The sequence below is a fragment of the Asterias rubens genome, chromosome 15, assembly GCF_902459465.1.
Source record: "Asterias rubens chromosome 15, eAstRub1.3, whole genome shotgun sequence".
Classification (NCBI taxonomy): domain Eukaryota; kingdom Metazoa; phylum Echinodermata; class Asteroidea; order Forcipulatida; family Asteriidae; genus Asterias; species Asterias rubens.
The window spans coordinates 285,626-311,954 of record NC_047076.1 but is presented as its reverse complement, the minus strand read 5'-3'; the positions used below and the strand labels follow the sequence as shown (position 1 = coordinate 311,954).

At 35.7% G+C, this 26,329-nt stretch overlaps 1 protein-coding gene and 1 pseudogene across 1 annotated transcript in view; one reads left to right on the top strand and one right to left on the bottom strand.

Moving 5' to 3' along the window:
* LOC117299879 (integrin alpha-8-like) overlaps nt 1–21,370 on the top strand; it is a 75,402-nt gene extending 54,032 nt beyond the window's left edge. Inside the window, exons 9-29 of the mRNA XM_033783465.1 lie at nt 1,041–1,147; nt 1,982–2,081; nt 2,960–3,062; nt 4,541–4,638; nt 5,889–5,982; nt 6,556–6,601; nt 7,265–7,369; nt 7,668–7,723; nt 8,151–8,305; nt 8,662–8,796; nt 9,025–9,089; nt 10,730–10,877; nt 11,916–11,993; nt 12,931–13,010; nt 13,347–13,433; nt 14,051–14,153; nt 14,757–14,918; nt 16,362–16,589; nt 16,975–17,076; nt 18,002–18,121; nt 18,716–21,370. Of these exons, the coding sequence (XP_033639356.1) occupies nt 1,041–1,147; nt 1,982–2,081; nt 2,960–3,062; nt 4,541–4,638; nt 5,889–5,982; nt 6,556–6,601; nt 7,265–7,369; nt 7,668–7,723; nt 8,151–8,305; nt 8,662–8,796; nt 9,025–9,089; nt 10,730–10,877; nt 11,916–11,993; nt 12,931–13,010; nt 13,347–13,433; nt 14,051–14,153; nt 14,757–14,918; nt 16,362–16,589; nt 16,975–17,076; nt 18,002–18,121; nt 18,716–18,781 (2,238 nt within the window). The 3' untranslated portion in view covers nt 18,782–21,370. The remainder of the gene's footprint in view (nt 1–1,040; nt 1,148–1,981; nt 2,082–2,959; nt 3,063–4,540; nt 4,639–5,888; nt 5,983–6,555; nt 6,602–7,264; nt 7,370–7,667; nt 7,724–8,150; nt 8,306–8,661; nt 8,797–9,024; nt 9,090–10,729; nt 10,878–11,915; nt 11,994–12,930; nt 13,011–13,346; nt 13,434–14,050; nt 14,154–14,756; nt 14,919–16,361; nt 16,590–16,974; nt 17,077–18,001; nt 18,122–18,715) is intronic.
* Nucleotides 21,371–23,649: 2,279 nt separating this feature from the next.
* The window catches only part of LOC117299878, a 31,923-nt pseudogene continuing 29,243 nt past the window's right edge, over nt 23,650–26,329 (bottom strand).

The following is a 26,329-nucleotide window of genomic DNA, read 5'->3' as shown; positions in this document are numbered from 1 at the left end:
CAATAGAAACTTTACCATTTGTGCTTGAAGCATAGGTTGTCATAGTTACCCTCAGATGCTATGTTTAAACGTTCCCTTGTCATGCATTCATAAATTTAAATGTGTTCTTTATTTTGTACAATGCATAATTTTTTTTTTTATTGCAAACACTGGCTGAAAAACTGCTTCAAGGTTGCAGTCATCAAAAATGCATTGAATTATAAATTAGTAAATATTAAGTCAACATTATTTTTTATGTTGCTAACAATAATTTAACTAGAAAGTGATTTAATCTTGTACGTCTACAAGGATATGATGCATAAATTAATCAGGATGTTGAATATTTAATATTAGAGCTACTCGGATTGTCGTTACTGAGGAAGGCAGGAATTTGTTTACAGTTGACTTGTCTTTTTATAAATGTTCATGTTGATTCATGTGTAGATGAACATCGTTATTTACCAAATGCAAACCAGAGGTCGAGTTCTACTCTGAGCTTGTTCTCATTGTGATATGAAATTGTCAAATTAAAATATGAACCTCTGGGAATACTAAATTAAAGTCAAATGTAAGGAGCATTCAATTTCTACCTCACTATAGAAACTCAAACAGGCCTGAAATTTAATCTTTGAAAGGGCAAGGCCATTTTGATTTTGTGAAGAGAACCTCTTCTGGAAAATCTTCAAGTTAATTAGAATATTTTCAAGGGGCATTGAGACCATTGTCATGACCAGAGCAGACATTGGTTTAATTCTGGCTGTTCATTAAGCTAAGATTGAAATTGAGCTAAGATATGAAGGGTATTTCTCTGTACGTCTTGGGTTCTTTCTTAAACCTTAGTTTAATTCTGGGCTATTCGTTAATCCAAGATTGAAATTGAGCTAAATTAAATTTGTTTAGCTAAGATTGAAAGTAAGCTAAGATATGAAGGGTGATTACTCTGTATGTCTTGGATTCTTTCTTGTCATTTTTCTCCATCTTAATCAGGATCCTTCTCTCCCTCTGGATTCCCCTCCCAATCTTCTCTAACTCTTATTTCCGCCCTATGACCATCTCGACAGGTGTCCATCTTTGATTCCGGTCTCAACATCCTAGCGGAGCTCACGGGTGAGCAGATGGCGTCTTATTTTGGTTACTCCGTTGCTGCCGTGGATGTCAATGGAGATGGGTAAGCGTACTTAAAGATGTTGAGGAGCATAGGAGAGGCAATATCACTGGCCTGAAGTTGTACTCTCATCCTCGCAGGGGAGCGATAAATGTCAGCCAAGTTGTTTGAGATTGTCATTGTATCTTTTCTACTTCCTGAAATTTAACACCCTTGAGGGCCTCTTGGTTATAGCAAGGATGTTTGTATCTTAAGGAGTGGACAATATGTTTTTTGATGTTGGATCCCCTTGGTGTGAACCCCCTGAGGGGAAAAACAATTAGCTGTCTGGATGAAGTGGTTGGAAAGATCATCTTGAAGTAGGAGGGGGGTTGGTTATATGCTTGGGTGAAATTTGAATCGAAATGAAATTTGGTATAATTCCCTGATCATGGGCTAACTTGGGTAATTTGCACCCTTGAGCTACAGAGTATTGCTTCATTTCAATTGCATCCACCCACTCAGATTATGTTGTGGACTGGCATGGATTGATAAGGCTTCATGTACACTATGGAGGAGTGCTGTACTACTCTAATAAATAGTGATAGTGGCAATACTGGACATGATTTGAATATAATTGAAGTACCTTTGAGATTCAGGTTTACACAGCAGGGCCCAATTTCATAGAGCTGCTAAGCATAAACAAAATTATGCTTACTTGAATAAGGTTACCAGCCAAACTACCGTGTCACATGTACAATTTATGACTGGTATCCTGCTCATTTCTGCTAAGCAGAAATGTGTCAATCAATATTTTTTACTTATGCAGCTCTTTGAAATTGGGTTAGGATATTTTAGAATGTGTCATTTAAAGAAACATTTCTCCAAGTTTTGAATGTTATGGTGTTTTTTTTGTAGGTTTGACGATGTTCTTGTAGGAGCACCAATGTATGCTTACAGAAGCACAGCAGAAAAATGGGAAGCGGGAAGAGTTTATGTCTTCTATCAAAAGGAAAATGTGAGTTTGATTAAGAAATATCTGTGTAATTTTACACCTTGATTCTAACGCAACTTAGAAACCCTATGGGGAAGATATCAAAGACTCTATAGCTTTGGAATGCAGGACTTTTTCAGCATTCAACAGATGACATTGTCAAGTTAATAACAATATCATCTTTAAAGACAATGGACACTATGGTAATTGTCAAAGACCAGTTTTCTCACTTGGTGTATCTCCACATATGCACTAAAACAAAAATTGAAAATTTGAAATCAATTGGCTGTCGAAATTGCAAGATAATATTGGAAGAAAAAACACCCTTGTCACAAAAAACCTAATTCTGAGGTCAGTCCTTGTACTTAATAAAATAGTCCTCTGTAAAATATTCTTACTTAAAGCCATTGGACCCTTTCGGTTCAGAAAAAAAAAATAAAAGTTCACAGATTTACAAATAACTTACAGGGTTTACAGAAGGCAATGGTGAAAGACTTCTCTTGAAATATTATTCCATGAAATGTTTTACTTTTTGAGAAAACAGCAAAACAATATAAATTCTCGTTAACGAGAATTACGGATTTATTTTAAACACATGTCATGACACGGCGAAACGCGCGGAAACAAGGGTGGGTTTTTCCGTTGTTTACTCCCGACTCCGATGACCGATTGAGCCTAAATTTTCACAGGTTTGTTATTTGATATAGAAGTTGTGGTACACAAAGTGTGGACCTTGGACAACACTGTTTACCGAAAGGGTCCAATGGCTTTAAGTACCCAACATATGTAATAAAATATTCTTACTTAAGGACCCAACATATGTAATAAAATATTCTTACTTAAGGACCCAACATATGTTATAAAATAATAGGTTTGCTATTTATTGTATTTGTTGGTTGCAGCTTGAATTTAGTGAAGCCAGTACTATTACGGGTCAGATGACACAGTCCAGGTTAGGTACAGCCATTGCATCTATTGGAGATATCAACCAAGATGGCTTTAATGGTAAGATACAATCTCACTTCCTCATAACAGTCAGGGCAAAACATCATTTACATAATCAGTCTTAAGTTAATTAATGTTGATTGTTGGCTGTAATTGGATGGGAGACTATTCCATTGTATGACGTCCATTCTTAGTTACTGTAGGGAAAGTGTGGAATAGTTTACCAGTCAGGACTGCTGACTGTGCATCATCGAACTCGTGCATGAAATTCTTTCGACTTTTTATAGTCTGTTTTTGATTTTTAGCCCTAGAAAAAGGAAGATTTATTTTTGAACTAAAAGCTTATGTACCCGGTTTCATTGTTGCAACTAGTGCCCACTTGTTTTTTTGCTTAGAATTTTCTAAGCAAAAAAATAAGTTCTGCTGAAATGAAATTGGGCCCAGATACGTCTGTATCAGGTTTACATTGTTGAAACTGGTGCCCACTTATTTTTTGCTTAGCAAAGAAATTTGCTAAGCAGTAATTGGGCCCAGATATGTTTGGTCCTAGTAGTTCTAGCATATTGGAGACTGATCAGAGTAGGCCTTTGAATTATGAATTATGAATGCTAACCAAGTTACTGCCTGGTTGAGCTGGTTGAGTCTTTATTATACTGTTTGGCGTGAGGGCCAGCTCACTTCTGCTTGCAATAACTGGGTCAGACAGCCACAGGCTGGCTATGAGCATCACAACACTCTCTATTTGACTGAAAGTTTGTTGAGCCTCAGTTTATGTTAAGTAATATTACAAGAAGAAAAAAATATTCATAGATCTACCAAATGCAATGAACGACAGAGAAAGATTGAAGAAACGTGTCAAAGAAAGTCGAGCAAGCTTGACCTGATGATGATGATGAATATTATCTACATATATTCTCAATTTGCTGTTACTGTTGTAAAGCACTTTCACACTGAATTTTTCACGACAAAATTAAATGGTTCCCAGTATTTGGTCACCAGCCAAAATGCCATTTCTCAAAGTATAATCCTGATGCCTGCTAACTATTACTTAGCAGACAATTGTTAAGCAATACTTTCTGCTTAAGCCACTCTATGAAAATGGGTCCTGGTAATATAGAAAACAAATAAATGATAAAGTTGTCATTTATTTTGTACAAAATAAGCTTAAACTCTAATCATATTTTGTTGTGTATATTCCAAAGATAGTTGTGGAAAGACTATTATTTTGTGAAACTTTTATTTATGAAACTCCGCCAAACTGAAGAAAAAAGAATGTTTTGTCAAAGATTGTCTGAATTTCGCATGCCTCTTGATCCCAACAATAGTCTAAGGGAGAGAATTGATTCATAGATGTTTGGCTTTTCATATCATATTATTATTATTGTTATTTTTGTTTAATCTTCGGACAGTAAAAAAACATCTTGACCAAGATTAGTACAGGGAAGTACAAGCTTCAGAAATCTGTCGTCACAAGCCCCTGTTTGTATAAACAAACTAAACATTGTGTTGATAGCTACCTGTATTCCATTAACTGACAGATATCGCTCTTAGTGCACCTTACCATGGTGAGGATCAAAGTGGAGAAGTTTATATCTACATTGGAGGACGAGATGGGCTCAAGTTAACACCTTGGCAGGTTAATAACTCACATTATAGTATTAATACTTTAGTCTGATTTCTGATTTGTTTGCCCTCTCAAAAATCAGCAAATTTGTTTTTAAATAGCCTTAAAGCTATGTGTATATAGACGATGTGACCTCTGATGTCACACGAAAACCATAACATGATTCGCGCACATACCGCCGGGCAAAACCTTTGTGTTTTGGCAGCCAGCTAGAAAGTGTACGCAATCTTACTATAACTACGCAACTCGGTGCCTGGCGAAACATGACGTATTATAGTGTTTTGTCAACAGAGGGCAGTTTGAATGTAAACATAGGTCACATCTTCTATAGATCAGCCCTGCAGCTGATTTCACGAAATGCTAGGATTAATCTTATCTCGAGTTAGAACGAGTAACCGTCCTAACTTAGGATGGGTTCAGTGTCTTTGGATACGGATATAACTCGTCTCGAGTCCTATGATTAATCCTAAGTTAGGAAGAGTTTGGTGAAATCGACAGCAGGTACCGTTACATAATCAAACTGCTTTACTCTTCTTTAGTGCCTTATCATGATTTAGAGATGGTTCTGTAAAACTTGATATTTATTGAAATTGTGTAATTTGCAAGGAATTCATTGATACACATTAAACTTCCTACCACTGTACACTGTACCTTCACATTTTAGTCTTTAACATGATGTAGAATTTGAGTGAACAAAACCTCAGAAATAATTATACCTAATTTGTTTATTATTCTCCTTTGTCACCAATATGGAAATAAAAGCTGATTGAATTGAATTGAAATTAAATTGGAAGGCCAAATAGATTTTGTTTTCTTGCCTGTTTCTGTTTCTGTATTCGTGGGATCTCAGCACACATTGTGAGAGATTATAAGAAGGATGACTAGAACTCTGTCTAGATAAGGATGACAGTTTGTTATTTCACAGTTTGATTCCCATTTTGACTGAGGGCTAAATAGTGTGTTATTTAACGATGAATGATGACAGGGTGACACATTTATATTTGGACAAGTTGTCTTTGTTTCTTTGTTATTCCTCCTAAAGGTAGTAAATGCCTGCTGGGTTATTTCTCGAGCATGAATTGTTGCAATGTTGGTTTGGACGCATTTATAATTTTGTTGACAAGTGATCTTTAATATTTCTCTTGAAGGTTCTTACTCCTGCTGGGTTAAACCTGAAGTATCAATAGTTGCAATGTTTGGTTTGGACGCATTTTAATTTTTGTTGACAAGTTGTCTTTGTTACTTTGTTATTCCTCCTTCAGGTTCTGACTCCTGCCGGGTTAAACCTGAAGGATATTACAACATTTGGATTCTCGCTAGCAGGAGGACTTGATATGGATAAGAATAATTACCCTGGTAAATATCAAAACCAATCATTTTGTTCTGTTGCTCCATGAGTCCCAAGAGTATTTCCCTTTTTCCCGTCAGAAAGAATGAGTTTTATCAAACTCTGCCGATTTCTAACACCTGAAGCTGACAGATTAGGAAAGAACTCGGTCAGTGTTGCTGTTTTTTCATCTAACCAGGATTTTTCTTCATGAATTTTGATAACAAATTGCCCTCCTTTCCTTAAAGAAGGAAAGAGTTTCTGAGTACAAAGAACTCGGTCAGTGTTGCTTTATTTTTCATCTGAAATCTGAAATCAGGATTATTTTGTTATGAATTTGGATGATTTTTTTTTCGTGAAGAAGCTGAAGAAGCAGTTTATATTTCAGCTTTTACTATGCCATTCGGATGTCAAAGTTGTCTTTGCTTGGAGCAATGTTTCCTACTACACAAATTGAACACACCAATGCATAGATCTCAATGGATCACAGTGAGACAGTGACTTTCTTGCAAATATCAAATTGTTTTTTGGCTTAAAGGTGCAATTTAAACGTCATATTAGATCTTTAATCATGGATGAAATTGTGACTTTTTTTCACACAGATATTTTAATTGGTGCTCAGAACTCCGACACTACAGTACTTGTAAGGTAAAATCAAGTTAGAAGAATTCCGATAAAACTCTAGTCAAGTCTTTGCTCAACCCCAAAAATCATTTAAAAATAAAAAATAAATACAAATATTTTAGCCTCCTTTGAAATCATCGCTCATTTAGGGGGATTAGGAAAAAGGGGGGCCTCATCCAAACCAACTCTTTTCTGATAATTAGTATGAATCAATTAATCCACTTTTCCATATATGATTTCAAACACTCAACTACTGTGAAAAAAAAGGCTTTCTAATTGCAGAATCATTGTGTTGATTAAATTTTTCAGCTATTTTTAAACATTTTTTTATGATTCCTTCAATATCAAATAACAACATGGAGAACCATATTTCAATTTTATAATTTAAAAATGACAATTACAGTCTCCGTATTGGAACTTTGGCAATGATAAATCCTAGTTAGAATGAGAGTTATAACATATGGTCATCTTCAATATAGCTTCTTATATTTCATTTCATATTTGAGGTTTTTATTATTCATATTCACATCTGTATGTATTTAGCCTTAGGTTGGATCACAGGTTATTCTCTATGGACTAGGTTGCCATAGTAACCTGGACTTAAATGCCATCGCAATGAGTGGAAAGAGATTTACTGCTAGGTTTTTATATATTTGATGATTTACTCCATGTTTGGTTTGTTCTCAGGGCAAGGCCGATCATTTTATTAAAAGCTGATTTGTCCATCAGTCCTGAGGGGATTAATTTAGATAATAAAACGTACACACTCCCTGATGGATCCAAAGTAACAAGGTACGTACAAAACTTAGGTCATTTGAATAAATTATCTCCTAAAAAGCAACTTATTTTATTTGTTTAAAGCGTTTGTAAATTGATTGCTTGATTGAAGCAGACTTTCTAACATGTGGTAGTAAACAAAAATAAGCATTCTCCTCTAACTTGTTTAATTTAGAAAATCAACATGTTAATATTTTATAAATTAAATTTTGTCATTCACTTGGTTATTATTTTGTGTTATTTAAAAGAAAGTATAGTCTTAGTGCTCATTGTTTTTTGTTTTTTTCGTCTTTTCGTCTTTTTTCTTCTACAGTTTTGAAATTACAACTTGCTTTACGTATACAGGAAGACACATTCCAGATACTGCAAGTAAGTCAAGCTGTCAGACTAAACTGTATCTTCACAAATGATATGTGCCTTAATTGAAGTCAAATTGTTTCAGTTTTACTTTCCATCAAAAACAGATATAATACTGACTGTACTTTCAGCGTAGTTTGCTGTAGTAAGAATGTATGTTATTGTAAAGAGTAAAATGCTGTGTGCTTTCTGATGCTCTCTCACTGTCTATTCATGTATTTCCACTTCACAGCTTATAATAGCACTTAGGTACCTATTCATGTTTGTTGTGTTGTCAATTTGCCTTTGAAAAAGACTCTTTTAAGGCTCAAAACATCAGGCCATTTATTCTTTTTCCTTTGATATTGTAAGAGTTGTAGAAATTCTCTTCCATTTTTCAACAATTTTCCTTGTCTCCCCCATCCTCCAATTTTCCTTGTCTCCCCCATCCTCCCTGCAGAAGTCATGTACAAACTTTCACTAGATGAGTATCAAATAGCTAGTCCGAGGGCGCTGTTCGCTGGAGGTGCCACACCTGGAACTACTGAACAAATGTTTGAGATGACGCTTACTAAAAATGAGAGTTGGTGTCGAGCTAGCTTGGCGTATGTCAAGGTGCGTTTTTTTTTTAAAGTCTTTTAATCAGTTTGAAAACTTATGGAAATCTTTGATAGAGATATCAATTTGATCATAAATTCACCAAGTGAAAAGCAAATTGTTTAAGTAGAGATGGTTTGCAGATTTCAGTGTAATATATGTATATTTTTTTTTTCAGATTCCAAATTGCAACATTATTTTACTGACTCCTTTTAAAAAATTCTCACATTTAAGTGTTGCTTTAATTTAAGTGTTGTTTTTCAAATTTTAAATATACCTTTGAAAATCTGTTTTGCTAAATGAGGGAAAAGAAAGAAGTAAATGTATTTTCTGGTTTGTTAACTTTCTGAAATGTTATTTGTTTGTTCCTCTAGCCTGTTATCCGAGATAAATTCCGTCCAATCTCGGTGACTAATGAATATAGTCTGAATGAAGAAGGAACAGCGTTCCAGCCTTATGAACTGAAACCTTTCCTGAAAACGGACTCTATGTCTAGCTCAATGAAACAGGTAAAATAATCTATACAAACTCACTGTGTACTTACTTTTGAGAAGAAACTTGTCTCTAATAAACTCCTACTTTCATTAAGAAACTTAAACAGCATGAGACTTTGGTGATTTTTTTGAATAATAAATGGGCTTTAATAGCATATTAAACAAGTTTAAACTTTGCCTCTTAAGGAATTTCAAAGTTTCCGAAGCTGAGAATTCACCATTTGATTTGAAACCCCTCCTTAGGTGTATCTGAATAATAACTGCAAAGAGAACATCTGTATACCGGACCTAGCAGTACAAGCAACAACGTAAGTCAAGTCAATAAATTACTGCTGTTCATGGCTCAAGAAATTCATCACTTACATGACTTAGCATGATATGATTTGTGGAAGTGTTGTGGGCTGAGCGGTTAAGAGCAGCGAGTTCAAATTCTGGTGTGTCTGATTAGCAGAGTGTGGATTTGAGTCTCAGTCATGACACCTGTGTCCTTAAGCAAGACACTTCACCACTAATGCCGTGTACTTAATGTGTCACACACATTAAAAAACCCAGTGCACTTATCAAAAAGGGGAAGGGGTTGGCCCGGATGTTCCTGGCTGTGGCTGCTGAATGCGCCGTAGCACCTTGTAAAAACCCTTACAAGGTGCTGCTTTGGGTCTCAGAATTTAACCCATCTTTCTGTTAAAATGTTAATACACTTAGAGCCTTGAGTACCTTGTCACTGCCTATTTTCAAGAAAGCACTTAAAAAACATCTTTTTCCCTTAGTGTCTGTTTATTGCTTTATTGTTCATTTGTTGTATTATCTGCATTGCTATTATTCGTTTAAAGCGCTGTGGTCTAAATGAAATGGCGCTATATAAAAACCCATTGTATTGTATATAAGTGACATGCACTTTATAAGACTTTGATATTCTCTTATGATATTCTTCCTACTTTTAGTCTGATTTCTGATGATTATACTTCGCTGGTAACCAGTACTCTTTTAACTCTTCAGGTCTCCAGGCTTTCTCCTGATTGGTGGAAGTGAATATTTAAATCTAACTAGGCTGATAACCGTTCTGTGCAGGTCTCATGATAACTTAGCTGGTAGCCAGTACTCTTTTAACTCTTCAGGTCTTCAGGCTTTCTCCTGATTGGTGGAAGTGAATCTTTAAATCTAACTTGGCTGATAACCGTTCTGTGCAGGTCTCATGATAACTTAGCTGGTAACCAGTACTCTTTTAACTCTTCAGGTCTCCAGGCTTTCTCCTGATTGGTGGAAGTGAATCATTAAATCTAACTTGGCTGATAACTGTTCTGTGCAGGTATCATGATAACTTAGCTGGTAACCAGTACTCTTTTAACTCTTCAGGTCTCCAGGCTTTCTCCTGATTGCTGGAAGTGAATCTTTAAATCTAACTTGGCTGATAACCGTTCTGTGCAGGTCTCATGATAACTTAGCTGGTAACCAGTACTCTTTTAACTCTTCAGGTCTCCAGGCTTTCTCCTGATTGGTGGAAGTGAATCATTAAATCTAACTTGGCTGATAACTGTTCTGTGCAGGTCTCATGATAACTTAGCTGGTAACCAGTACTCTTTTAACTCTTCAGGTCTCCAGGCTTTCTCCTGATTGGTGGAAGTGAATATTTAAATCTAACTTGGCTGATAACCGTTCTGTGCAGGTATCATGATAACTTAGCTGGTAACCAGTACTCTTTTAACTCTTCAGGTCTCCAGGCTTTCTCCTGATTGGTGGAAGTGAATCATTAAATCTAACTTGGCTGATAACTGTTCTGTGCAGGTATCATGATAACTTAGCTGGTAACCAGTACTCTTTTAACTCTTCAGGTCTCCAGGCTTTCTCCTGATTGGTGGAAGTGAATCATTAAATCTAACTTGGCTGATAACTGTTCTGTGCAGGTATCATGATAACTTAGCTGGTAACCAGTACTCTTTTAACTCTTCAGGTCTCCAGGCTTTCTCCTGATTGGTGGAAGTGAATCATTAAATCTAAACGTTGTTGTGAATAATCAAGGAGAGGCTGCCTTCTTAGCAACCATCCAAGTCATAGCGCCACCAAGTCTTCAATTTGTAGGAGTAGAACGCAAAGCAGTAGTAAGTATATAATTCAATATTAAATAACATCTAGAATGGTAAAGGTTGTGGGTTCCTCTCCCACCGAGTAATATGCCTGGTTTTTTTCTCACTGAACTCTGGGAAAAATACTGAGTATACAGTACTAAAATACATCGGTAAAACTGAGTTAATAAATCTTATACTTGTTTCTAAATGAGTCTTTGTGATTATTGTACCTGATGCTTGGAAGCTGAGTTCATAATCCCACATTATTCATGTGATTATTAAAGGGTCTATGTAACTTTTGTAGGACCCAAAACACAATGTCCACAGATTTACACTAAACTTGAACAGTTTGAAGATAATGATAGTAGAAAGTTTCCCTGAAAACATTACGTGCTGAGGTGCTGTAGTTTTGGGGAAATGAGTAAAACAATGTAATACAAATAATTTTTGTCTCATGAGACGAAAATTATTTTAATCATTTCGAACGTATTTTCATGACATTGTTTTACACATTTCTCAAAAACTACAGCACCTCAGTAAGTGAGATTTGAATGGAAGCTTTCCACTATCATTATCTTCAAACCCTGTAAGTTTAATGTAAATCTATGGACATTTTGAAAAAGTACCCAAATCCTTTAAAGTAGTACTTCTTAAATGACCCAGTTGTATCAAATCATTTTCTTTATCGTCATAACACTACATGGTCCTTCTCATTGTTAGTCAATGATTAGTGAATTTGAAAGTCTGAGAATCGCAGATTACAAATAGATCTTAAGAATAAATTCCAATGTGATAGAAACGCCAAAGGACTTTGTGCATAGGATCTGGTAATACATCCTGTAAGAATGTCTTGTACTTCAAGAAGGAGTCTTATCAAGAGTGTCTTAAAGGTTTACTTATCTAGAAATTATTGTGAGTGAATTTAAGACTTAAGACTGTACAAAAACTTTCTGGCAAGACTTTAAGTAAAGACTTGAGTATGTAAGAAGAGAATGCCATAATCGAGAAGTACTTGTCATTCCTGGTTGGGTTAAATATTAAATATTAGATGTTTTTAACTTTTTTTTATAGGATTATCCAGTGACTTGCCGGAATGAGTTTAATACAGTCACATGTGATATTGGAAACCCACTCATGGGGAAGTCTCAGGTAAATAGAGGACTAGAACAAGTCGAATAGTAGCATAAGTATTAAATGGATAGAGGACTAGGGCAAGTCAATTAGTAGTTGAAGTATTGTGCGAGTAGAGGACTTGGACAAGTCAGGTAGCAGTCAACTTGTTATAAGACTAGTATAGTTACTTGTCTACCTTACATGCAGGGCCCTATTCCATGGCTCTGCTTACCACTGAGTTCTGCTTACCACTGAGTTCTGCTTACCACTGAGTTCTGCAGTTAAGAACTCCGCTTACTGTGCAAGCCCAAATTGCTGCGCAAGCTGTGTAAGCCAAGAATGCCTAGTAAGGTGGGAGTACACACGCACAAATTCCCTGCTAATGCTTGATGTAAGCACGGAATTCCCTGCTAATGCTTGATGTAAGCACGGAATTCCCTGCTAATGCTTGATGTAAGCACGGAATTCCCTGCTAATGCTTGATGTAAGCACGGAATTCCCTGCTAATGCTTGATGTAAGCACGGAATTCCCTGCTAATGCTTGATGTAAGCACGGAATTCCCTGCTAATGCTTGATGTAAGCACGGAATTCCCTGCTAATGCTTGATGTAAGCACGGAATTCCCTGCTAATGCTTGATGTGAGCAAGGAAATTCCCTGCTAATGCTTGATGTAAGCACGGAATTCCCTGCTAATGCTTGATGTAAGCACGGAATTCCCTGCTAATGCTTGATGTAAGCACGGAATTCCCTGCTAATGCTTGATGTAAGCACGGAATTCCCTGCTAATGCTTGATGTAAGCACGGAATTCCCTGCTAATGCTTGATGTAAGCACGGAATTCCCTGCTAATGCTTGATGTAAGCACGGAATTCCCTGCTAATGCTTGATGTAAGCACGGAATTCCCTGCTTGCATCAGCACAGATTATTTGCTCATCTCTGATTTGCATTTCTTGTTGTATGTTTGTTGTTCAGGTTAACGTTGTGTTGAAGTTCTCTAGTTTTGGTCTGAGTGGGGATTTATCATCTGTAACACTCGCGCTGTTAGCTGGAAGGTAAGTATAACTTGACTTCAAAATTACTTTATTTGGTGTTGTCAAACAATAACAAACGAGGGAAACTGATTGGGTAAATTTTAGTTGAATTTGGGGTTGAACAAGGACAAATTTACTAGCAGGATTTAAACCAAAAACCTCTGATTAACATGCCGGTGCTCTACCAACTGAGCTATCTCACCCAAGTGATTTGCCTGTGGATTGTTTTCACAAAACTCTGGACTTCTTACACATTGTTGTAAAAAAAAAAAAACATGTTATTTCCTTTATCCCAATGCAAAAGTAATATCTATTAAACTTATCGATGTTTGAGTAATCAGAGTTTTTTATTTTCAGTGAAAATCCAGAAGACTCAACGATGATGGATAACCATTTTAATGTAACTATCCCAGTACAAGCTAAAGTAGATCTCGTGCTCCTAGGGTAAGTCTTCATTACAACTTGTTTCTTTTCAAACAAATCATCTTCAGTATTATGGGTTATTGATGATACCCAAGCCTACATTCGTATGGACTGTGAAAGGGGTAACCCTGTTTCAGCCCCAGGAGTAGGTGGCAATGGCCTGTGGAGTAAAGTAATTGTAGCCCACACCTTGAAGTGGCCTTCAGGCCTTGTGTGTCTGGCAACTTTCATAAAAAAAAAATATGTATATATACAAAAAAATACAAAAAAATATATATATATCAAATGATAAACCACAAGGGAAACTGACTGGGTACATTTTTAAATGATTTTGGATTATATATATATATCTTTTCATGGTTTGTTTACACAATCCTCATTTTAGAATTGTTGTAATCATTTGTTTATATAGTCATCATTTTTGTGTGTATTGTGCTCTTTTTTACTTATAAAGACTGTAATCCTTTTCTGTTTTAGACAGTTTCTTGCTATCGTTTGGAGATAATTGAAATAAAATTAGTAGAAAAAAAGAAGGAAAAAAAGGACCTTTTGAATTGGTTAATTATATTTTGCTTGATAATTGACTACCTCTGTTTATAATATTTATATATTTGTTTATTGTTTTTTTTTGCCATCAGGCGTTCAATACCAGCCCAGGTAGCGTTTTCTCCAGAGGGCGCTGTTAATCCTGAGATTATTAAAGACAGTGAAGCAGGGCCTTTGGTAATCCATGTTTATGAGGTAAGATAATCAATTATTCATTATAAATAATTGACATTTTTAATGTTGGGAAGAACACTTAGAAGTTATATGTCAAGATTGCAGTATTGATATTACAGTTGAAAACAACTTTACTCCAGGCTTTATTATTGAACATCATGTTTTGTTAATGTTGTTAATTAAGTGTATCGCCTGTGTCTATTACCAACCAACCCTTTCTTCTCTAAATAAGTAATAAAACACAATCCTCTTTTCTAAGTTTTCAAACATTGTTACTTGCTGGAATAAATTTTCAACACTTTGCTTCATTTGTTCATTAAGAAGCTATCAGGGCCAATTTCATTCAGCTGTTAAGCAGAAAATACTGCTTGGCAAATATCTTTGCTCAGCAAACATTGAGTGGGCCACCAGTCACAACAATGAAAACTAAATGTAGTTTTGGCGGGTAACCTGTTTCTATACTGTGCTTTTCTGTGCTTAGCAAGTTATTATGCTTACAGCCTTTATGACATTTGGCCCATGACCTTAATGAGTTGTTATAATGTTTCTTGTAGGTGAGGAATAATGGTCCTAGTAACGCTGGATTAACAAAGTTTACTAAGTTTGTTATAATGTTTCTTGTAGGTCAGGAATAATGGTCCTAGTAATGCTGGATTAACAAAGTTTGACATCCAATGGCCAATGACCGATGAGAATGGCAACTATCTCCTGTATTTGATGAAAGTTGAACCCAGCCAAGGGATTAGCTGTGATGTCATTGGAAAGGTTAATCCTCTGGAGCTTATTGTAAGTAAACCTCTCCTTCTTGCCCTCCTCAATACCCCCCCTCCCCCATCGATATCGGCTGCCCCCCCCCCTCCCCCCAGAGTGAAGTGTTTTACCTTGATATTACAATGCACAAAATAGTTATTGGTCTGACGTTTTGATTCTAGCACAGTCTTCATTTTGGTTTTACCAATTATACAATGATGTATGTAAAAACTGTATACTTTTCCGAGTTCTGTGGAAAAAAAATAACAGGCAAATCACTCGGGTGGGATTTAAACCCAGGACTAGCAGAGTCTTAACCCTAACCCTAACCCTAACTAAACACACATGGACATGTGTATAAATGTACTTATACCTGTTCCATGTTTGTTGTGTTGTCAATTAGCATTCCAGAAAGACTCTGCTAGGGTCCAAAAGTCAGACAATTAACAATTTTGGCATTTATACACTCTGTCCTATGGGTTGGTAAGCAGCCTGTATCAGCTAATTCTATAATACAGCTTTTTTTACAAAGAAATCTTTTATAGAGCTTTTAGTTTGTCTTTTCTTTCACGACAAAGTTCAGCTGACTTCATTCTCAACCCCCCCCCCCCTTCACCAAATCAGTAATCAGGTCATTCTTTCTACATCTCTCTCTGAATGTCACTCAACACCCGCCTCCCCTTTCCTGACAACAGAATCAATAAATGAATACTGCTTAGTATTTACATGTGATTCTTCCCTCTTTAAAGCCAAAGTTGGTCCTTTTGGCACTGCTCGATTGTTCTAACCCTCTATAAATGTACTCATTAAAACTAACATCTGAATATTTCATTCCTCTATAAATGTACTCATTAAAACTAACATCTGAATATTTCATTCCTCTATAAATGTACTCATTAAAACTAACATCTGAATATTTCATTCCTCTATAAATGTACTCATTAAAACTAACATCTGAATAATTCATTCCTCTATAAATGTACTCATTAAAACTAACATCTGAATATTTCATTCCTCTATAAATGTACTCATTAAAACTAACATCTGAATATTTCATTCCTCTATAAATGTACTCATTAAAACTAACATCTGAATATTTCATTCCTCTATAAATGTACTCATTAAAACTAACATCTGAATATTTCATTCCTCTATAAATGTACTCATTAAAACTAACATCTGAATATTTCATTCCTCTATAAATGTACTCATTAAAACTAACATCTGAATATTTTATTCCTAAAGGTTATCGCATTTTTGAGATTTTGCCAAAATGTGAAACCCGTCTAGAAACGTTCGCATCCAAGATTCAAATTTTGGAAAATAAAAACCTAACCACATAACTTCAAAGTGAAATGTTACTCAAAATGCTTTATACGAAACCTGCTGTAGACTTCTGACCAAAGTTTATATTGCCATTTATGTTAAAAGTGATTACCAAACAAATAACTTCATGGTGAAATTTATTAACTCTTACAGCTTGAAGAGACCAATCAGCTTATCAATGCGTCCATTGGGAGAGAAGACAACAACACGACTATGTTTAGGAACAAGAGGCAAGCTGAGGAACCCTCTAGCCAAACTGGGAACATTGATTGCTCAACGGGATTCTGTCTTAAGATCAGATGTACCATCAACGAAATTAAAGGAGGTGAAAGTGAAGTCGTCAAGTTGTGGTCAAGATCATGGAATAATTCATTTGTACAGGTATGAAATATTGCCTCATTAATTAAATAACTTTGGTTTTACCCTTAAACCGATTTGTGTTAGCACTGTATACACAGCTGTGTACTATCAGTACCTTCCAGAGTCCTGTGAAAAATCACCGGCATATCACTAGGTTGGGATTCAAACCCACGACCTCTGCACTTTTAGCAGATGTCTTACCAACTAGACCACTGAGATAGCCTGGTAAGGATAAAAGGATAAAGGGTAAAAACCAAAATTAATATTCTTTATCCTCGATGGAAATTTAAAATCTATTAAGTTAAAAATACTTTTCAATAAGGCTTTATCAGACTTTAAGAACAGATTTTTCTCTACCTCAAAAAGCCTGAAATCTTTGAAGATTATTTTTTTTGTTTTATTTCAGATGAATTTTGAAAGGTTTGTGATTTCATCGGTAGCGACGGCTGAGGTCATCAATACGCCTTACTCAGTGGATCCACTGGAACTTCCAAAAGCCAAGATAGAGGTAACTTATACCCAATGCTAAACACAAGCTCAGTTGACACCAAACAATGTTGAATTATTCCTCAAGAAACTTTCTCCAAACTCATACAGTCTTTGTGGCTTGTTATGCCAGTTAATAGTAAATCACACTTAACTTCTGGTGGGTTCATAACCTGGTCATGACACTTGTGTCCTTGAACAAGATTCTCTACTATGATGGCTTCACTCCACCCAGGGGTATAAATGGGTTCCTGCGAGGGTAGAGACGGTTCTTGTGATTGATTTACCTTGATGCACAACAGGCTGTATACTCCCCAGGGAGCTGAGTCTTTAATAAAAGACACCATTATTATTTTCTATGATTATTACGAACTTTCAAAATGTTATGTTTGTTACGACATTTTATTCTTATCTTTGTTCTTGTTTGTTTTTAACCTCAAGGGATGCTGACTTTGTATTGAAACCTTCTCTCAGTTTCTCTATATTACTTCTCTTCAATACAAGATGCATTAATCTCTAGAATATTGCAGTTTAATGAGGCCATTAATCATGATTGTCATCAGACCTTGAAGATGGTTCAAAACCTTTTAATTTCCCCTCCTGGACTACTAAGGTTTTTTTCCCGCCAATCTCCCACTTTTATCTTTCTATGCACTATTTTGTTCCAAGCAGGTTTTTTGTGCCTTCATAAATCATTCCTTGTCATTAGGAGATGTCAGTTTGTATCTCAGTTACTGGGGTCCCTTGTTTAATTTGAACATGGTTGTAAACTGTTGCAATGTTTGACAAGATTTTGCAAGAAAACTCGGAGAGTAGAAAAAATTGTTGTCAATTCACACAAGGTACATTTTGTAAAATTTTAAACCATGCTACAATTTTAGCAAGGGACCCTTGCTAAATTTCTTTGATGTGTTAGGGGCTTAACAATGTTCTTTTTCTCCATTTAGATCTTGACGTTAGTTAGTCCAGATGAACCTGCATCAAAGCAAGTTCCCATCTGGGTGATAATTCTAGCCATCTTGGGAGGTCTTCTCCTTCTAGCTCTCGTCATCTTTGCATTATGGAAGGTGAGTTTAAAGAGAAAACCTTTTAGTAAGGGGCAACTCAGAATAGTCAATGTTTAAAATTCTGGGTGTCCCCCCCCCAAAAAAAAAAAAACTGTGTGCATAGTTACAATCAAGCTAGAAACAAAGAAGAAAAAGATATTTTGTTCTTATTTGTCAAGTAATAAGATGGAGGAAACGTAGAAAGAGAAAAAAAAAAATTGTTTAATTATTTTAATTTATTATAAACCATGCTGCATACATTTTTGCTTTGAATTGCCTGTTGTTGTGGGGGTGTGTATGTTGAATTAATCTCATGTCTGACGCAGACAAAGTCGTCGGTGCCTACTTAAGATAGAGTACATCGCAAGATTAGTGCCACAGAATGTTCTGCTCTCCTCGCTTGAGATTCAGAGAATAACACAAGACAGCAAGACAGGCGAGAATGGGAAAAGCTTGTGTCCTCTTGCTGTGCAGTCATCTGATGATGATGATGATGTTGAATTCATTGTAGCTCAATGAAACTCAAATTTAACTCCCCATCATACGGTGTGGAAACCTTCCATGTTATTTTTAAAATAATTTACCAGTCATGGTTTCGTTCTTTTTATTTTCCAGTGTGGTTTCTTCAAACGGAGAAAGTATGACCCAGTTAATACCGATGAGAAGAGGGCTGATTTATGATTGTTATCAAAACGCTCAGCAAAACTCACTGACAAAGATTACTCTTCGACAAAAAGAACCAAAAAGTTTGTAAATGTACTCATAAATTGAGATAAGAAACCTGAGGTATATAAAAGTCCAATTTAGCTGGCGGTTGTATTTATATTGCTGAAATCTAAACAGGTTATTTGCGCTAAGCAGAGTTCTGAAAGTCCAATTTAGCTGGCGGTTGTATTTATATTGCTGAAATCGAAACAGGTTATTTGCGCTAAGCAGAGTTCTGAAAGGCTAGTTATGAACCTTTTGAATGGCTTTACGAAAAAATAGTCTGGCCCCCTTTCTACAAGAATTTTCTTCTGTTCATGATGTGTACTGTAAACAAGGAACACCACCAAGATGTGAATAACTGTAAAGGCACATTGATAAAACACCCAGGCACAAATTCATAGAGTTGCTTAAGCAGGAAATATTGCTTGACAATTGTCTGCTAAGCAGAAATCAGCAGGATACCAGTCACCAACTATACAGGTGGTAATTTGGCTGATAACTTTTAAACCTGGTCAACATCATTTTTTTGTGGTTTTGCAGCTCTGTGAATTTGGGCAAACATTTGTGTTCTTGTTTTCAGGTTTCAACAGATCGTTCATTTTAAAGAGCTACTTAACCAGATCAGAAAATGTCATATAGTCGCTCTGTGCAATGAAACCATGTTGATATCTAAATATTTGTTCTTACACACACAAAATTCAATCGTTTTCAATACTTGTTGGTTAATGATACGGTTAGGTTGTATTTTATAATCAAGTTACAGGTAGATGTATTCCGCAGCAACAAACTAAACCCCTTTCAGTTTTAAATCATGTTTTCATTTCCGGAAAAGTAAGAAAGTAGAAAATGTCTTGAGTCAAGATTTGAGTGATAAGAAGATTCTCTGTACAAGTATTTGCCTCCCTAGTTGCACCCAGCTAAAAAAAGGGGAAGGATGAAGTCTTCCAAATTACATCTGTATATATCAGTACTAGATGACAATGAAGTGAGTTTATCGTCATCTTATCAAGTCTTTAAGTTCAGTTAAGGGAAAAGAGAGCTTAAGCTTTAGAGAGTGAATGTAGAACTAATGACGCAAACTGTACAGCGTGAACTGCAATAAAGAAAAGCTCGCTTTAAACGTGTGCTTGAGATATCTGTGAATATTTTTTTAGCTTAAGTATTCATATAAAGTACAAAACGCTGGGAAGGTAAGTAAAAAAGGAATGAGAATGTGAGAAAAGACAGTGAAAATAGTGAAGAGTTTTAGTTTAGGTTTAATATTTTTATACTGTTGGCTTTTGTAAAGCATCATATTGTAGGTGTAGTTAAAAGTTAATTTGATGTGAATTCTTGTGAAGCCTTAAAGATTGTCTAACATTTTAACCAAACTATTGTATCATTTTAATCCATGTTACTAAAAATATTAAAATCTGATAACTAGTTTTTGAAGGCTGTTGTTTTACTCAACTTTGTTTAACGATGAAGCTGAAAGTCTTTGGCATATTTGAAAATTTGTCCACGATTTTGTTTTTCTTCCGATATCAATCAAGCAACGTTGCGAGACTTGCTCCGACTCTTATTCTCTTCAACTCATTATTTTTCTTATCAGTTAAAACTACAATCTCTGCATACTATGGTCTACGTTATTTTCTTCATACTTTTCAGATGAGCCTAAATATGTTGTTTCTCTAAATAGTTTTTCCGTGTTTTTAAGAACTAGTTCAATTAAAAGATTAACTTTTCGGATCAATACAAAGTGATGGAGTTGATTTTAGATTTGTTTTCTTATTTAGTTTACGAGGAATTTGCTCTTTGATTTTACAAGTTAAGTAAGCAGTTTGAACCTCAGATCTTTTATTCAGGCTTTATCAAGAGGTACACCTTGTTTACTTGAAGAGAAAAATCATGTTTTACTTTACATTTAATGCTTCTTTGCTTCCTCAAATCATTTTTATGAAATTGGAAACCAAGAAATGAAACTCAGACATAATTGCTTTGTGCAATATGTGTCAAATTTATGTTCATCGTGGAGTGAAGAAAGGGTAATCTTATTAAAAATGATTTAAAATGAGTTAAAATATTTCGTACTACAATTTTGCCTAATGATATTCTCTTAACTTTAAAAATATAAATTTTTATTGATTAGCTAAGGGTGATTGGATAAGTAAACTATTTTTGTGATTTATGCATTATTTATCTTACAGAAATTGAGTCATTTATATGTAGGCTAGACCTTAATGCTGTAGTATAACAACTATTTTAGAAATCCAAAATGCTATTTTCGCAATCTTGCAAATATTCCACATTATTTGAACTGTTTTCATTTGTGATGTTATTAAGCAATATTCTGGTTAGTTTCAGCTAAACCACCAAACATTGTTTTTTGAATGCGGCTATTTCAGCACATTGTACACAATCTGAAGGGAAGGTAATTGGATAGGAAATAAATTAGCTTTTGTACGCAAATGAATATTATTGCAATTTCTCTAAATGTCTTTCTGAGATTTGATACTAAACTTATTATGCTCCATCAGGTTTCCTACTGTACAAAAATAAATAAAAACCACTACTTGACTGAAATTGTCAATTGTCTGGCATTCCCATTAGTTACTTGCTTTCATTATTTGTTATTGGTATTCTCAAACTTTTCATTATTTCTTATTGGTATTCTCAAACTTTTTATTATTTCTTATTGGTATTCTCAAACTTTTTGCTGGACCTATTTATGTACCCATTTTGATTTTTTTAATTTTGTACCCAAAACAGATAATTACCACTTGTGATTTTTTTAATTTTGGGCCCAAAATGGCTAAAAATGCTGGACTTACACCTTGTGATTTTTTTCAATTTTAGGCCCAAAGGGGATAAAAAATGCTGGACTAACCCCTTGTAATTTTTACAAGCTTGGGCCCAAAATGGCTAAAAATGCTGGACTTACCCCTTGTGATTTTTTTTAATTTTTGGCCCAAAACTGATAAAAATGCTGGATTTACCCCTTGTGATTTTTTCAATTTTGGGCCCAAAATGGATAAAAATGCTGGACTTAATTTTTTTCAATTTTAGGCCCAAAATGGCTAAAAATGCTGGACTTACCCCTTGTGATTTTTCAATTTTGGGCCCAAAACGGATACAAATGCTGGACTAGCCCCTTGTGATTTTTTCAATTTTGGGCCCAAAATGGATAAAAATGCAGGTTACCCCTAATGATTATTTTGAACTTAAGGCCCAAAATGGATAAAAATGCTGGACTAACCCCTTGTGATTATTTCAATTTTGGGCCCAAAATGGCTAAAAATAATGGACCTACCCCTTGTGATTTTTTCAATTTTAGGCCCAAAATGGCTAAAAATGCTGGACTTGCACCTTGTGATTTTTCAAGTTAGGCCAAAAATTGCTAAAAATGCTGGACTAACCCCTTGTAATTTTTTTAATTTTGGGCCCAAAATGGCTGAAAATGCTGGACTTGCCCCTTGTGATTTTTTTCAATTTTAGGCCCAAAAGGCATAAAAATGCTGGACTTACCCCTTGTGATTTTTTTAATTTTGGGCCCAAAATAGATAAAAAAGCTGGACTTACCCCTTGTGATTTTTTAAATTTTAGGCCCAAAATGGCTAAAAAAGGTGGACTTACCCCTTGTGATTTTTCAATTTTAGGCCCAAAATGGCTTAAAATGCTGGACTTACCCCTTGTGATTTTTTTAGATTTAGGCCCAAAATGGCTAAAATTACTGTACTCACCCCTTGTGATTTTTTCAATTTTAGTCCCCCAAAAATTGCTTAAATTGCTGGACTCACCCCTTGTGATATTTTCAATTTTAGGCCCAAAATGGCTTAAAATGCTGGACTTGCCCCTTGTGTGATTTTTTCAGTTTTAGGCCCAAAATTGCTAAAAATGCTGGACTTACCCCTTGTGATTTTTTCAACATTTTGCCCAAAATAGATAAAAATGCTGGACTTGCCCCTTGTGATTTTTCAATTTAGGCCAAAAATTGCTTAAAATGCTGGACTTACCCCTTGTGATTTTTTCAATTTTGAGCCCAAAACGGATACAAATGCTGGACTTGCCCCTTGTGATTTTTTCAATTTTTTGCCCCAAATGGATAAAAATGCTGGACTTACCCCTTGTGATTTTTTCAACATTTTGCCCAAAATAGATAAAAATGCTGGACTTGCCCCTTGGGATTTTTCAATTTAGGCCAAAAATTGCTTAAAATGCTGGACTTACCCCTTGTGATTTTTTCAATTTTGAGCCCAAAACGGATACAAATGCTGGACTTGCCCCTTGTGATTTTTTCAATTTTTTGCCCCAAATGGATAAAAATGCTGGACTAACCCCTTGTAATTTTTTTAATTTGGGGCCCAAAATGGCTGAAAATGCTGGACTTGCCCCTTGTGATTTTTTTCAATTTTAGGCCCAAAAGGCATAAAAATGCTGGACTAACCCCTTGTAATTTTTTCAATTTTGGGCCCAAAATGGCTAAAATTACTGTACTCACCCCTTGTGATTTTTTCAATTTTAGTCCCCCAAAAATTGCTTAAATTGCTGGACTCGCCCCTTGTGATTTTTTCAATTTTAGGCCCAAAATGGCTTAAAATGCTGGACTTGCCCCTTGTGTGATTTTTTCCAGTTTTAGGCCCAAAATTGCTAAAAATGCTGGACTTACCCCTTGTGATTTTTTCAACATTTGGCCCAAAATAGATAAAAATGCTGGACTTACCCCTTGTGATTTTTTCAACATTTGGCCCAAAATAGATAAAAATGCTGGACTTACCCCTTGTGATTTTTTCAACATTTGGCCCAAAATAGATAAAAATGCTGGACTTACCCCTTGTGATTTTTTCAACATTTGGCCCAAAATAGATAAAAATGCTGGACTTACCCCTTGTGATTTGGAATTTATTATTTTATATCATAGACTCACAAGAAAGCAGTGTTTGCAAAAAATTTGCAAAATGTAAAATTGCAAAAAAATATCATAAATACCTGCTTGTTTCATAAGACAAGATCAAAATGACTGCCATGCCTGAACTGGTGACTATAGCTACGGCTACGGCTAGGTTCCAGCATCATCATGCCTTCAAGTACAGTACATACTTAGCAACACCCTTAGCAACAGTCGTAGCTGAACATTTTTAATAATACTTGAAACCCTGTGGATGGATTGTCTTATATATTCTACAGTAAAACTTAATAAATAGTTTGACTATTAGCTGTATGGAACTAGATTCAAATAAAATCCAATGAGTTACAGTTGTTTAAATAAGATGTCACTTCAATATAAAGAATATTTTGTTCTTTGATCACGCTTTATGGGTTATAAAATAGTTACTTTTTGTAGCAGTTACATCACTTCCATACTCATTCGTGAGCTGTTAATTAAAAAGCACACTAGATACAAACCCCAGTACTAATTATGAGGAGCTATATATACAAATAATATCTTGTGAGCCACAAGTTGCTGAAAATTAAGATGCAACTCCAATTTATATATATATATTGTTCTTTGGTCACACTTTATAAATTATATCAATAATAATTTCTGGAATAGTTAAAGCACTTCCATATCCTCTTTGAATTTTGGACAACTACTTTGTGGGAAATTAATGAAAACACACCAATTATAACAACCTTAACACTCACACACTTCATTAAAATTTAAGCATAATACCCCTGGGTCATGTGACCTTGAGGTGACACCATGTGACCATCACATCATGTGACCCATAGCACCCTGGAGTTTAAAAACAGCAGACATTTTTGTAATTCTATTGAAATAATTTTACAGTGTTAAACTGTCAATGAAAAAGAATTGTTGTTTTTGTCAAACCGACCAAAATTAATACCTGCCTTATAAACTAGCACACTAGGTTAAAAGTCAAGCATTTCATTAAATGTGTGACGTCAGAATTCATATCGCATTCACAGGAAGAATGATCCAGGCTTCACTTGGTGAGCATTCATGATTCCATGTATCGCCACAGACATGCTTTGATCTCTGCCCCTCTGAAGGAAAACAACTTTTGTTATTGAAGGTCAAATCTAGGTAAACGAACCTTAATATCCATCAGTTCTGTAAATCTTGTGCTGTGTACAAACTGTAGTACTGTCCCTTCAGTTGCATGAGCTCATCATGCTTGCCCAACTCGGCTACTTTGCCATGGCGGATGACGGCAATCTTCTCAGCATCGTGGATAGTGGAGAGACGGTGGGCAATAGTGATGCAGGTACGACCCTTCTTGGCCTCGTCTAAGGCTTCTTGTACAACCTAGAAAATAAAATTGGAAGATTCATCAGATCATGAAGATTAAAGAGAGTACCTCTTAGCCAATCTGATCTTAAATCAAGTCTCAATTTGAAGATCATGAAACACCGCAGGAACTTACTCTTTCACTCTCGGAGTCCAATGCAGACGTAGCCTCATCCAGAAGGAGGATCTTGGGGTTACGGACAAGCGCTCTCGCGATGGCCACTCGCTGCTTCTGACCACCAGACAGCTGGGTACCCTTGTCTCCTACTCTTGTCTCATAACCCTAAAAGCCAAGAGGAAATCATTTGATATTACTCTGTCATAAGTTTCACAGCTTTCAGAAATGAATCTCTAAATCTTGAATGTATCAAACTCACCTCAGGTAATGAAGCAATAAAGTCATGGATGTTGGCTTTCTTGGCTGCATCAATCACCTCTTCCATTGATACTTTTCTAGAGTTGTCACCGTATGCAATATTATCAGCCACAGTACGATCAAAGAGAATTGGTTCCTGGGAGACTAAACCAATTTGAGATCGAAGCCAGCCAAGGTTCAGAATCTTTATCTCATGGTTGTCCAAACTCTAGGGAAATATGACAAAGAGTTTTTGCATGTTTAATGGAACTATTTTGTTAGGTTACCATTGGTTCAGTGACAATGATAATGTCCCTAGCATGTTTAAGTCTTACCACTTGTCCCGACATTGGGTTATAAAACCTCTCTATCAGTGAAACGGACGTGCTCTTCCCACAACCGCTGCTTCCAACTAAAGCCAATGTTTCTCCTGGCTTCACAGAGACAGTCAGACCTCGTAGAACCGGTACATCAGGGCGGGTTGGGTATCGATAACGAATGCTTTCAAAGTTAATCTCGGGTGAAAATGTTTCCTGAAAAACAAAAAGTGAGACAAGTTTTATTGTTTACACTTTAACATCAAACCATCTATTAAAACGCCAAAGTTGTTGGTAAAAGAAGAGTTGTCCTGAAAATAAAAAAGTGAGAAAAGTTTTATTGCTTATTCTTTAACATCTAACCATCTAATAGAACATTTTTAGTTATAAAAGAAAATAATTCATACCAGTTTTAATCCTTCATCGTTTTGGTTGTCAATCGAAGGAACTCTGTCTAGTAACCTGAACATGTGTGCTGCAGACATCTTAGCTTTGGAATAGTCTGGTGCCGAGGCCATGGCCCGACCTAGACCAGTTCCACCAAACACTATGGCTGAGAAGACCCTTAGAAGAGTAACAGTAAAAACCAGCATTCACTTGAATTGTAGCACATAGAGTAA